General features: G+C 34.9%; 1 protein-coding gene across 1 annotated transcript; it reads right to left on the bottom strand.

The window, feature by feature from the left end:
- Window positions 1-11,850: 11,850 nt before the first annotated feature.
- Window positions 11,851-13,431, bottom strand: LOC133330995 (bcl-2-related ovarian killer protein-like). Its single transcript, XM_061539397.1, has 3 exons — window positions 12,984-13,431; window positions 12,611-12,919; window positions 11,851-12,020 (listed from the first exon to the last, which is right to left on the bottom strand). Exons 1-3 carry the CDS (start codon window positions 13,419-13,421, stop codon window positions 11,853-11,855), a joined length of 915 nt encoding a protein of 304 aa, XP_061395381.1. The 5' UTR covers window positions 13,422-13,431; the 3' UTR covers window positions 11,851-11,852.
- Between the last annotated feature and the right edge of the window lie 1,613 nt (window positions 13,432-15,044).

The following is a 15,044-nucleotide window of genomic DNA, read 5'->3' as shown; positions in this document are numbered from 1 at the left end:
TTAACTTAATTTTGTATAAATAAATCAAAATATCAAACTGATTTAGTTTTTAAAAATAGCTCAGGAAAAGGTGTGGATGTTAAAAATATATTTTTTCAGAAACTATTAAAACATCTATGATTTTTTAAAAAGTAGTTTTAAGGAAATGTTAAAAATAGGTGTGGATTTTTAAAAAAATCCATGGATTTAAAAAATCCGACTATATAATACCCACTTTGGCTAAATTCCAGAAATGCATCCTAAAAGACCTCGAATTTTTAAAGACTTTTGCCATGAAATTGGACTAAATTAAATATGTGATAAGGGTTCTCCAATTTTCGATATTTTGGGGTTCTTGAGCGTTCTTGAGCTCTTAAAGCGAATTCACTGAAATTTGGTGCAATGGGTTCTTATTGGGTATCAATGGGTTATTATTGGGTACATCAATCCACACATATGTCATCGTTGACATATGCCAAATATATGGGAGCTATATCTAAATCTGAATCAATTTCATCCAAACTTACCAGATGGTATTGTCGACCCATTCCGATACGTTGCGCATAATGATATGTCAATTGAATACACTTTAACTCTTTGGTGCACCATTTACTTACAAATGGGCGAAACTATATATGGGAGCTATATCGAAATCTGAACCGACGAAAATATGTATGGGAGCTATATCTAAATCTGAACCGATTTTCACGAAATTTAACACATGTCGTTCTAGACTCAATTCATTACGCTATGCAAATTTTCTTGCAAATAGAAGAATATAAAGGGACTTTGGTGCCGTATTTACCTAAAATCGGGCGAAAATATATATGAGAGCTATATCTAAATCTGAACCGATTTTCACGAAACTTAATGGACATCATTCTAGGCTTAATTCAGTACGCTATGCCATATTTCGTGCAAATCGAAATATATATAGTTACTTTGGTGCACTATTTGCCATAAATCGGACGAAAATATATATTGGAGCTATATCTAAATCTGAACCGATTTTTCTCAATTTCAATAGGATTCGTCCTTGAGCCACATAAATGTGCAGTGCCAAATTTCATCCAATTCGAATCAAAAATGGGACCTGTACTTTGTTTACAATTTAACGGACGGGCGAACATGCATAAATCGACTCAGAAAGTGATTCTATGCATATTCTCAAAAGTAACCATGTGTCTATTTCGTTTCCTATATTATTTTGATCTTTAGTTTAAGATATGATGATGGTCATCGAAACAGCTCATCAAAAATAATAATCGGGTTTTTTGTAAAAAAAAATCTTTTCATCAAATTCAGCTCACACCTATGTACATGAAACTTCCCCACATCATAATGTCATAACAAAGATTCATGAAGGCATCACCAGAGGGGGGATAACTGCTATAACACAAATATAAAGTGAACCTATTCACCCACCGCAAAATTGATAAGACCGCTGGCGACCAGACCGACCACCAACCACCTAACCTGTCGCTTATTATTCGCATTCTTTTTTTTGCACATAACATTTTTTTATTAGATGTTTGTAGTCTCATTTGATTTTCCTGAATAAATTGCTGTACTTAGTGAACTTAGTTGGTGTCTATATACATAGTGGGTGTTGATCCCCCTTCTTGCTCTTTGGTGTATTCAATTAAGTACCTCTTGCCGGCTGCATTAATCATGTGTTTGCTGCTTCTTTTGTTTACCATAAAATTATCAGGAAACAAAAAGAAAACAAAATTTAATCGTTTTGATCATACATATGGGTGATACCCACCATGAAGTGAACTATTAGAAAAAAAATCCACAAATGTTTGGAAAAAATGTGGACAATCAAACTATTGTTATGCGAATATATATTATTCGACATAATTTTTACCTCTGATATAATATTTTAAACAAAATCTATTTATTTTCAATATTATAGCATGATTGTATATATTATTACCTTGAATAATATACTTGACCCCTTTAGCAACTTCCCATTATTTTTTTTTACCCGTATTTCACACATTTCTTCCCATTTCAAAATTAGCTTTCTTAATTTTTGCTTCTTTGCTTCATTCCAAAAACCGCAAACATAGCTTTGCAATTTATTATTGTTATTATTATTTTTAGAGCAATGTTTTCATTTATTTATTTTTATTTTTTTTGCTCCTCACCATATAGTACCAAAGGTCAACAACAGCAACAATAAATAAAAAAATGCGACTCAGTACTATGTATGTATATACAATTCAATTGTCAGTTTTGAAAATCCAGCGGTGCTTCTCCTCTGCTTTGTGAAATGACAAATATTTATTACTTTCATGTTTGGCTCTCTAATGATAGATTTATTAACCTTATCTGTTTGTATTATTATGGTCATGGCAATTACGTTTCATTCTTTGGAACATCCTATATAGATCAATCAATTAGCTTAAGAAAGCTAACAAGAAATAACAACAACAAAACAACAAAAACCGTTTCATAAACATTTTTTAATTTGAAGTTTTAAATAATTGATCAGACGAATGTATAACACGTATAGCAGGTAATTGTACCCAGAAAAAATTACACTGTGCTACAAAACAACAAAAATTTAATATATTACGGGGAAGAAAATTAAATAAGCTTTCGAAAATGAGAAAATTCAAAAATAACATATACGGCTTGATATCATAATTTCATCGTACAGTCCGAAGAAAAATAATTTTTTCCTTTTTATGCGTATTTTTTAGATTTTCAACAACTGTAACTCAGCCAATCCTCAACCGATTACCAAATATATATATATATATATATCTTCTTTGAAAGGAAAAATTCTACACTCCGAAAAAAAATATTAATCCGTTAGAAATAAAGGATGCTATTGGAGTTTCAAATTGAAAATCTATGAAACCACGTTTTACTCTACATTTACCCTTATAAAATTAAATTTCGACGTGACCCAGAAAAACTAAAGGTATTTTCATGGTTCAGGGACTCCAACTAAACAGAATTGGTACATTAGAACCCCTGATTAATTTTAGTGTAGCACAGTGATATTATTATTATTATTATATTGGAAAAATATTCCTATTGCTTTTATGATCCAAAAACACGCTTTAAATTAACGCCTATTGTTTTATAGTCCCTGAAAAAATTCTCAAATCCTGAGCTTATTGTTTTAATAGTCTCCAAAATTCACTCCTATTGTCGTTAAATTTATATTCTTTGTCATGAGATGCGTATCCAAAAAGAATAAAATCGTCGTGGCATTAAAATTTAAATGTGTGCCAGTAGGGGTTTTTCATAGGAGAAAACGAAATTATAGACAAACAAGTTTGAAACTTATACTATGACTTCGATTGGAATATGCGCCTAGTATCATTGAGCTCTTCACCAAACCCTCAAATTCAAAAATGAGAAAATTTCCTGCAATTATGTTTATTACACTTCAATATTCCGAAAATGAGGCCTAAAATTTGACCATAGTAGCATCTGCTGGCCAACACTATTCTCCTCCGAATTTCAATACGGTTGTCTTTAGTTTTATTTATGGCGGTACAGAGGTATTTAAAATCTTTGACTACCTCGAAGCTGTAGTTTTCAAGTTCCACAATTGGTCCGAGTCGATACCATCAGCATGGTTTTCTCGCCACTTACTGCCAGACCCACTTCGGCAGACTCCTTCCCAATTTATTTAAATCGGCGTAGGCGTGCAACATGTGTTGTTTGGTGTACAGAGTGGCGTTTGTGTTCAACTTTGCCCCTCGTATGAACTTTTTCCGCCTTCGGGAAGCAGAGCTGAATGCTTACGGACGCGTCTACAGGTTGCGGATAGTGGGAAGCCCAATACTATTAATTGGGTAACTGTAAATAACAAATAAACAGTCGCGGACAATTAGCGGACTCAGGGGGAGAGTCTCGGAGGAAATGACCGAGTGCCTAGGATCCCTGAGCTGAAGAGGCGAGAATGGCGCCCTTAAATAACCAACTCAAAGGTCTGGGTCACTACCTCTTAAAGTGACCCCCTAACGCTGGGGTGTCATGCGAACATCGTACCCACCAGCGTTCTATGGTTTCCAGTCAGGATCCCGACTGTATTAGGATGGAGCCTTGTTGATACCTGGGCGTCTCAACAAGTTTATTCAGGCTTATCCCCTGGACCTCTCGTTTGCGTCAAATCCTGTTACTCTCGACGACGTGAACGAAAGCCTGGAGAGGGAGACCGGTCTTCTCCTCAACATATTAGGAGAGCATCCCGAATCAACTCTGGGATGGCTCACCCTTGTCAGACGAGGAAGACATCATGGAAACTACAGTGATTAGCAGAGTCCTCCCGGATGATAAGTAGGGGTGTAACCCTGGCGATGTTGGGGATACGAACGCCATCTCCATGGCCTGTCGAAGCGGAGACTGGGACTGATGAGACTGCCGTCGTTAAGATGGATGAATCTTCAGTACCAGAAACTGCAAGACAAGTCAACGACAAGGAGATCGCTGCCAAGAATGTACCGGAGAGCGGTTAACTACAGCAACCGATTCATCGCACGGCATAGTGACTCCATATCGTTTTGGCCCCATTTTTGTGCACGGGACACAGTATGGGCATGCATTCCTCTAGCCAAATGGTACTAATCATTATCCTGAACAGCATCTGATCACCGTTAAAGAATAGTTCGGCTGGTAACCCATCGGTACCTGGTGATTTATTATTCTTACTACAATAGAATTATATTCTGACTTCATCTTGGCTAGATGGTATATACTCTATACCGTCATTTCTTATTGGAGTTTGATACTGGAAGCTTTGCAAAATGCTCCTTCCAGATCCTCAACACGCTATCTGTATCTGTCGCCAGGTTTCCATCTTCATTTCTATAAGAGGATGTACTCCGATCATTATGAGGCCTTTGACGAATAGTTCGGAAACACTTTACCTCATGGAGCTTATAGTTTCGTAAAAAATCAACACTTTTTAGCTCTTCTGGTGCTTTAAACAGTGTTGCTCAGCCCTTTACGTTTTCGTGAAAACAAACACACGTATTCTCTGTTAGTTTAGATTTGCCGTTGTTTAGCATAGTCTGGAGAGTATGTTACAAATAGGGAGAGTATGTTACAATGAGGTTATAGCTCTGCTAGTCTGATCAAATTTACAATTCTTTAAAAATATTCCAAAATCTGTGCAATTCCTTTAAACATATTTATAAAATCCACTCTTAAATGTCAACTAGTCTTACAAAATGATTTTACACATTAAGCTAACAGCACGCTACTAGCTCTGCTAGACATTTAAAAAATATCCATTGAAAATCTTTTTTATTCCTCTACTTGTTATCCTTTTAAAAACACTACGCTTATAGCTCAACAAGTCATTTTTTAATCCTTGTAAAAATCTAAGCTTATTTCTCTGCTTTCCTTTACTCAAAAATCATAGTTCTGCCAGTACAAAACATTAGAAAACACGCTTTATCTCTGCTAGACCAATGAATTAACATTTTTAATAAATCTGCGCATGTAATTCTGCCAAATCTCTAACTAATATTCCTTTAAAATCATCTTTTATAGCTATGTTTGTTTTTGATCAGATATCAGGATATAAAAAATCCCACCTATGGACAATCTAAACTTCAATAATAACGTATTTTTTTACTCACCTGATTGATAATTTCATTTTTAAAATCATGATAATTACTACCGCCCGCCAATGGATATTGGAATGTGCTGCTGGCTAGCGATGATGTTGAACCCGTACGCGGTATAGTTAACGCTGATTGATGTTGATGATGCCATTCCACCGAAGTGCTAGTCTGTAACGGTCGATGATGTTTGGGTCGACTGTGAGTTGTGGTCAGGAAGATTTCATGATCCAACGATGAGGATTTTAATTTGGCTCGTGCTAGCTTGGGTGCTGGGGGAAAGGGTGGTGGTGTATTGCGTATACGCGGGGTGGACGGTGGTGAAGGCATAATATTCCAAAATTATGACAATTTGAAATCTCCAAGTATTTTTTTTTGCGAAATTTTAGAATGAATCTCGTTGAAAAGATGAATTTATGCTTCAGTTCCAATTGTTTTGTTCGTTCTGCTTTAAAGCCGTTACAGCAGCTTTTTTGTCTACTGTTTGGCTATGGCTAAGCTTGTCTTGATATGTGGGGTATGGTGGTGGGCAGCAGCGGGATGCTGTGTGTTTGGAGATAATGTTGTCTGACTGCTGCTCGATCGTTCGTTTGTCGGTCGTTTATTTTTGTGATTGCGTTTCAGTTCTGTTGAACTACGTGTGAGCATGTAACCTTAGATCTGCTGCTTTTTGTTATTAGTAGTCTATTTTAAGTGTGTACTTTTGTTGTTGTTGCTGGATTTGTTGTATCACCACACTGCAATGGAAAAATAACAATATTATAAATGTTTATTTTTTTGTTTTGCAATTAGAGATTTACTTGGCAAGCGGCAAATTTTACCTTGATTTCCGAACTGTAGTATTTCCTTGTCTGTGCAATTTTTCTGAATTAACTTAAAATGCTTTCTTTGGATTTGAGAATGCTGCTTCTTTCTACTTCTGCTTCAAGGTGTTGAAGTGTATTTATTTTAATTATATTTTTGGTATCGTTTTTTGTATTTATTATTTATTGGCTGTCTGTAGTCTATTGTTTGTTATTGTTGTCGCACTGTCTGTCTTTCACAATTTCTTTTCAGGTCTGTCCCGTACACACAATCGAAGTCTCGAATTAAAACAAAATCACGCACACACCAAATCGAGTCTTAATCAAAGAGTAATACGAAACGAATTAAGGTTTAAAAAGTAAAATACAACAATTTAAATATTCTCAAAATATAAAATGAAAAAAAAAACAATAAACAGAAACTCAAATAACAACAGTGCGAATAGGCGGCGGGGGGAGTAGCTACTGGCACACACAACTTGATCGATCAACCGACCAACCGTTTGTCGTCTGTCTCCAAAAAATATTCGAGGTTCTCGTGCGTTTTGCCGTTTGTTTTTATTTCATTATTTTTTTTTTTCTTTTTTGGTACTCCGTCTGTTTTTCTGTCTTTTTTTCCGCGGCCGCCGCTTTGCTTTCGAAAAGATCAATTGATCTTAGAAACCGTGTCGCTGTGACTGGACTGACTGACTGTTGAGTCCCCAACATTTTCTGTGTGGAGCAGTAGTTAACAAGTTCAGTTAGGTGCTTAGGTGTCGTTGCCATAATCACCACCTCCCCACTAAGTGTTTGTGCTGGAGCGGTGTTGAACGAGAGAGAAATGCCAGGCATACCTGAACACTCTCGGCTAGTCTATCAGAATTAAGAGAAGGGGAGAATTGTTTATGATCTGCACTAAGAGAATAATTTGTTTAAAAAAAGTGTTGCCATTGAAGAAAGAAAATAGAAACGCCAAAATTTAAAAATAAATGTTTCAATATTTTATTTACGTAACTCTCGAAATATTCATTTCCGACCCTGTAAAGTATATATATTCATGATCAGGGTAAAATTCTAGACGATCTAGCGATGTCCGTCCATCTGTTGTAATCACGCTATCTTCTGAAGGAATTGAGATAGGGTGCTGAAATTTTGCATATGAATGTTCTTTTGTCTGCAGGTAAGTTCGAAGATGGGATATATTGGTCCACGTTTAGGCATAGCTCCCATATAAAAGTACCCCAATCTTCGGTATTTTGAGGTTCTTGAGCGCATTTTTCAACCGAATACTATGAAATTTGGTATATTGAGTTCTTATTGGGTACTAAATGTCTCCACAAAAAATTATAAATATAGGTCACCATTTTCTGGTAGCCCCCATATAATTTTCAGTATTTTGAGGGTTTTGATCGTATTTTTCCTCCGAATTGGCTGTTATTTAGTATTTTGAGTTCTTAATAGGTACCAAATCTCTCCACAAAAAGTTATAAATATAGGTTCATTTTTTCGGATAGCCCCCACATAAGGATACCCCCAATTTTCGGTATTTTGGGGTTCTTGAGCGCGATTTTCTTTTTTAATAATATTAAGTCTATAGATACAAAATCCTTACAGACTAAATTAATACTTGAAGTAGTTCGTAATTGCGAGTTGGTCTAATAGGAACATTGAAACACATTAATAATTAAAAGAAATTTCACATTAAGCATGGAGCGTCTGCTCTTTAAGCTGGGCAGTTTAATAAGACTTAATCTATATTCGTACGATGGCAATGACTGTGCATCCCAACCACGAATGAATAGTATATGCTGGGTTCCATATTATTGAACCGTATTCTAAATTGCCAATTTCCCACAAAGGAAATGTATAGCTGTTTAGTAACATGATAATCTAAAAATTCTTTGTTCCAACTTTTAATAAAGCCAAGGTTTTTATAAGCTTTTTTAGTCCTTTAAACAATGTGTTATCTAAAGTTTAATCTATGATCCAAAATGATACCTAGATCATTAATAGAGACAACAGATTCCACCCTGTGTTCATTATGATAGTAATGAGAATCAACTTTTTTTCAATCTAAAAAAGGACATATGTTTACATTTTAGAATATTTAGTTCCAATAAGTTGATTTCACACCATTCATAAAAACAACAAAGGTCCGATTGCAATTTTAGTTTATCCATCGGATTATTGAAAGAGTAAACTATGTTCACGTCATCTGCGTACATCAATACATTAGAATGACATATTACATTTGGTAAATCATTTATAAATAGGGTGAATAATACTGGACCAAGATGGCTCCCCTGAGGAACACCAGAGGATATTGTATTATTTTAGAAATAGCGCTTTGAAATTTTACCATTTGTACTCTGCTTGTTAGATATGAGTTTAACCACTTCAATAAAGAGGGACTGAAACCAATTTTGTTAAATTTTTGTATCAATAAATTTATATTAACTTTATCAAAGGCTTTGCTGAAGTTGGTGTATATGCAGTCCGTCAGATATTTTCTTTTGAATCCATCGTTTACTAAAGTGGTTAGTTGCAAAATATTTGTTATGATGGAACGAGATTTCCGAAATCCATGTTGGTATTTCGATAAAACAGACGACACCTGAAATGATAATATGTCGGTGACAATTTTTTCAAAACAATTTTGGAATACTATTTAGTTTAGCAATTACTCTATAATTGCAGACCTCATTTCTATTTCCTGTTTCGAAAAGGAGAGTGATGTACGATTCCTTCCATATTTCTGGAAAGTCACCCGAGCCTAGAGCTTTGTTGAATATAATGCATAATGGGAGTGCTAAGTTATCTGCACAGTGTTTTAGAATACAAGCCGGAACACCATCCGGTTCATGTGTAGTTACACTTTTTAGACTGTTAAGGCTATTTAAAACTACGGAAACATCAAAATTTAGCACTGTTATTGAGGAATAATCAGAAATAGTATATGGATATTGAAATGAGACATCGTGAGTTTTATTAGAATAAGTGGTTTTAAAGAAGGATGCAAATAAATTTGCGATGCCAGCGTCATCACTTGCAACATTTGTTTCAAACCTTAAAATCTTAGGGAACGTTATTGTCCGACGTTTTGTATTTATAAAACTATAAAAACTTTTAGGATTGTACAATAATTCCCAGGGACCGAAAATAACAGTTATTTTTTAAAATGCGAACAAAAATATCTTCATGTTAGAGACATGGGACACCAATAGTGTCATATACCAATAGATTCGTATTGATGAGCCCATTATGGATATTGAGTGATCTTGAGAAAACACCCTCAGTTTCCATGTTAAGGATTATTTTTTAACGGAAAAAATAAACGTTGATTTTTTACTGTTAAAAATGATTTTTATTTTTTCGGTCAAAAATAAAAGTCCTTTTGGGATTTTTATTTTTTCCGTCAAAAATAAAAGTCTTTTTGGAACTTTTATTTTTTCCGTCAAAAATAAAAGTCTTTTTGGGATTTTTATTTTTTCCGTCAGAAAATAAAACTCTTTTTGGGATTTTTATTTTTTCCGTCAGGAAATAAAACTCTTTTTGAGATTTTTATTTTTTCCGTCAGGAAATAAAACTCTTTTTACGTAATGAAGTTTATACAACTTGTAATCAGTTATAAAATTACAATTTATAAATCTCTGTCCTTATTACAATAAGTGTACACATAAGTAATCAAGATCAAAGGTAAAAAATATTTGTTATAAATTTTTAAAAAATAGTCTATTGTACCAAATCATGAATATTAATTAAAGAATCATTCCCCTGACTATTAGGTCAAAGGTTATATAACTGGTTCCAAACTCTATATGTTTATTTACGTAAAAAGAGTTTTATTTCCCGACGGAAAAAATAAAAATCCCAAAAAGAGTTTTTTTTTTCTGACGGAAAAAATAAAAATCCCAAACAGACTTTTATTTTTGACGGAAAAAATAAAAAATCTCGAAAAGACTGTTATTTTTGACGGAAAAAATAAAAATCCCAAAAAGTCTTCTATTTTTGACGGAAAAAACAAAAATCATTTTTAACAGTTAAAAATCAACGTTTATTTTTTCCGTAAAAAATAAATAATTAAAGTGGATTTTTTTATTTAGGTCACATAATAACAGTTATTTTTACCTGTTTTGATATAACTTATAACCGTTACGGTCCCTGATAATTCCTTCTTTGTCTTCAATATATAGTTTTTATATAACTTTTTGACCTAAAAATACAGTAAAGATCTAATTTTTTTTAATTTTTTATATAGTTTGTTTTTATGGTTCTTCAATTTTTATAAAGTTGGAGTATTTCATGGAGGTCCAGTGTTTTTTTACATTTATTTTCGGAACATTTTTAGATATGAAATCATTTAATTTATAATAAAACATATCCACCATTTCATTTAGCGTATTACATGATTGAAGCTTATGGTGTTTTTACACGATATGTATTTTACATATGTGCTGTCACTTATTTCATCCATATGTAATTCCTTATGTGTGTCAAAATTAGCGGCGTACACAAAACATTTATTTTGTGTTCAAACAAAAAAATCACTTTTATTTTTTCTTAAATCAACATCTTTTTTTATTAAACACCTACAAACGAAATAATAAATTGTAATTGTTGCCTTTTCATCCTTTTCTTTGACTTGCAATTGAAATATTTTCTTCCAACAATGTGTTTCATTCAAACAGCTGATTTCCTTATGTTTCACATACGAAAATAGAGCGCGTCCTATTCGGAAAAAATACATATGTAATTGCATATCGTTTTGACACATTGAAATTTCCGTATGTTTCACATGACGAGTTCGACTTCCATATGCAAAAAAGTGACAGCACCTATGTAAAATACATATCGTGTAAAAACACCATTATGAATAAAGACAAATTTGGCGAGCAATTTACATTAAATTGGATGAAAATATATATGAGAGCTATATCAAAATCTGAACTGATATTTGCTAATTTCAATAGGGTTCGTCTTCGGGTCAAATAGATGAGCTTTGTCATAAATGCGACCTGTACTTTGTTTACAATTTAACCTGGACGGATATGCAAAAACCGACTCTGAAAGTGATTCTATGTATATTCTCACAGGGAAGCATGTGCCTATCTCGTTTCGTTTTGCCTGTTGCATACATCTGCACAAAGACATAATACCTTATACCACAATGTATAATATAATTAGTGTTATTTCGAGCTTCTACCTTTGAAAATGTTTAATAATTATCCATGTGTAAATTCATTCTTGAGGTACTGTATTTAAACACTCCCAAGTAATATTTCTTGAAGCAATATACTATAAATCATCGTTGTAGACACCGACTATTTGCGTTTAATTGAAAATTATAGATTAGCAACATTTGTTATTGCTTTAACAAAGCTTTCACATCTGAGCTTTCAAATGATCCCACAAAACTCAACACTCAGCCGTTATTTTCAAATAACTTTACAGCTTTGCTATGGTTTGTATAACAGATTTTATAACAGTTGTTTAATTTTTATTTACCTGTAATTCTTTCATACACTTTTGGTACTAAATAAGTAACAACAAAACTAATGAACATATAAATTAATACTAAACCAAAAATACTGCCAACAATAATGGTGGTCCATTCCAGGGGATTCAATTTATTGGTAGCCGGATGAACGTGATTATTGATGCCAACCTGAAAAGGGAAAAGAAAAAATAATTATTAATAAGATATGAATAGGAAAAGGGCGTTAAAGGTCAAACAGAATAAGGGGAACGCCGCCACATAATATAAAAATATCGAAAGCATCAGGCCGAGGGAGTTGTCAGTCAGGGAAGGCAGATGAATAACAAACAAAGCCATTATCTGGGGCGCAAAGAGGGAAGCCCTTTATGATAAGTCTGGCATTACCTTCACTTCCTCGGAAGCGGCGAAGAGGATTTGGTCTCCGAAGGAGCAAACAAACATAAAACCGGCGAAGAAGAAAAAATCTTCGAGTCGTCGGATACAAAGAGAAAGCTGAGCCTTCCCAAAATCAGGTCCAATAAAAAGATCGTCCGATGAAGCCAGATGACTCGTCCGAGCTGTCAAAATGCCTTATAACGTAATCGTATGAAAACATAAACAAAATATTTGATAGTATGAGGGATTTTCAACCAAAATTTCCGATATTATTCGCTTCTTACACGACCTGTTTGATTGGCCCTGGTCAGTCTTTTAACTTCCACCAAAAATTAAAAAATAGATATTTCTGCTCATTTTCCATATTTCAAATCCAATCTTACCCATCCACCATTTTCATTAATCCAAGGCACTAATTCATCTTCAATGACATCGGAAACACTTTGCATTAATTTCGGCAAATACTCAGGATGTCCTTGGCGAACACAATCCACCGAGAGGCCACCGGCAATGGCAAACAGTGAAACAATTTTACTCCATGTTATATCCATGCGGAAAAGTTCACGAGCCACAGCGCTAACCAGAAGTAGTACGGTGTCGGCAGATTGGAATTCCCCACCCGGATTGCGGCAAATTTGACGAGCCACACCGGTGTAAATTCGAGGATGCATGCGTTCCAATTCATCGCCAAGCTGAAAGAAAGAATGAAATAATTATTTCTACTAAAAAATTCTGATTAAAAATCATTGTACTTACCACCATAACTGCGGGAAATACTTCCCGCACCACTGACATAGTGGATGTACCCAAAATACTTCGAATCCGTTGTAGCCCCAATTTCTTATTAAAAAGCCCGGAACGTCTTAAACGCCTTTTTATGTATTGACCACATAGACAGCGTCCTTGCGAAACAATTTCCTGGGCTGGTATTTGAGCACCTTTCCATCCGATGGTATAGGAGAGTTTCCTGGTGACCACATCACTGACATTACTTAAACGACGACGTGTTGATATTTGATTAACCTCCAGTAGATTTGCAGAATGTAGCGTTGCAGGAAAACTAAATTTTCTTCTCGATTGAATACTCGTCAGGCGATCATTCATTCCGGGAGGTTGTAGAAAATTTGAGCCATAGCTACTACTACTGCCGTAACCATTTTGATTGTTATCATTGTACGAACCGGAATTGGACATTCTTTTGTGGGGGGATGTTAGTAAGTTTTTTTACTGAAATGGAAGATAGAGATAATTTAGTGTTTGGATTTTTAAATCAAGTAATAAAGAACGAGTCTAGACGAAATATACCCGTGTAAAACGATATTTTTATTTACTTCAAATTGTATTTATATCGAAGTTATCGGGGAATTGCATCTGCTAAGTAAATTCCAACGTATCAATTGAATCCTCCCGGGTATACATCTGTTATTGTGCAACTTTCGGAAGCTAAGTACATGGCTTTGAATATTACGGTGCCGGACAACATTTGAGATATCAAATTAACCAGTTCGAGAGTTCAACACCAACACGTTAAACGTTGGGCGCCAAAAAAATTTTACCGATTCTAATTTTTTTAATGAACTTACAACGACAAATTACTGATCTCGATCACAGCTTGCCAGAATTAATCATTATCCGAAGCATCTATAAAATCAATTCTTATATACAGCTGTGAAACTTGACTTGTGTCTAAAGATTGCCTCAGATTCATATCCACAAAATTCTGGTCCAACACCATATACAATTTAGAACTGTGGAACCCATATAAAAGCAGAATAAAAGTTGGAAATTTAGAAATGTTCCTAGAATAACCAGAATGAAACTTGAATGGAATCCGCAAGGATCACGAAATCAAGATCGGCCAGGAAACACAAGACGCAAATACGTCGGCAACTAACCGAGCTTTTTTAGATGCCCTATGTTCCTAAGCTGAGTAACAGAAAATTACTCTGAAGTTCAATGGTGATTCACTTATCTCTGTTGTTTAAACTGACTTGCCGAAAAATGGAATTAACTTCAATGTGGATCATAGATCTATCTGTGACTCCAAAAATGAATCGACCGAAATTTTTGGATCTGCCTTTTCATAGTTAAAAAATCATGGATCTAATCCTATCTGTCTCCTTCTAAATAACTCAGTACCGGTGTGTGTCGTTGATCTGCCCACGAGAGACGCCCCGCCGTTATCGTGCAACCATCTCCTACAGTTGTGTCGAAATTACCGCTACAAGCAATCAATGGATCTGAGTTTAAGAACAGCGGATACTCAAATTCCGAGCGTGAATAACGGAGGAGTGTAGAGGCCGATAAGATGGTCGAGGAAGTGAGTAAGGATATCGCTAAGTACACAACAAGGAAGAAGCAGTTATATGGAGCACATAGTCGAAAACTGGTCAAATTGAACCGGAAGAACAAATGCGAATAGCAAACAAATGTTCAGACTGATAATCATGACCTTCCCTACACTTCTTCTGAAGTGGCGAAGAGGTTTGGGTCTCCGGAAGAGCAGACTAGTGCCAAGCCCGTCAAAAAAGAAAATGGTCTTACCGTCGACTGATAGGATGAAAAACAGAAGCGAAAACTGGCCAAATTTAACTGGAGGAACAAATGCAAACAGCAAACGAATGCTCAGAAGGATAGTTCTGACCTTACCACTACTTCTTCGGAAGCGGCGAAGAGGATTAGGTCTCCGGAAGAGCAGACGAGTGCCAAACCCATAAAAAAAGAAAAAGCCATCTAAAAAGCTTCCGTCGACTGATATCAAGAAAAGCAGAAACGAAAACTTGCAAACGAATGCTCAGAAGGATAATCCTGACCTCC

The sequence above is a fragment of the Musca vetustissima genome, unplaced genomic scaffold, assembly GCF_032173495.1.
Source record: "Musca vetustissima isolate MV318-11 ecotype Yass unplaced genomic scaffold, APGP_CSIRO_Mvet_v1 utg20944, whole genome shotgun sequence".
Classification (NCBI taxonomy): Eukaryota; Metazoa; Arthropoda; class Insecta; order Diptera; family Muscidae; genus Musca; species Musca vetustissima.
The sequence above is the reverse complement of the archived record's forward strand: the minus strand, read 5'-3'. Positions and strand labels throughout refer to the sequence as shown.

Bases quoted from the DNA above. Each gene is read 5' to 3' on its own strand.
- LOC133330995 (XM_061539397.1), bottom strand. From the start codon at position 13,421: ATGTCCAATTCCGGTTCGTACAATGATAACAATCAAAATGGTTACGGC. The intron at 12,920-12,983 runs GTAAGTACAATG...TCTTTCTTTCAG, and splicing joins TATTTCCCGCAGTTATGGTG to CTTGGCGATGAATTGGAACG. The intron at 12,021-12,610 runs GTAAGATTGGAT...TTCCCTTTTCAG, and splicing joins TTAATGAAAATGGTGGATGG to GTTGGCATCAATAATCACGT.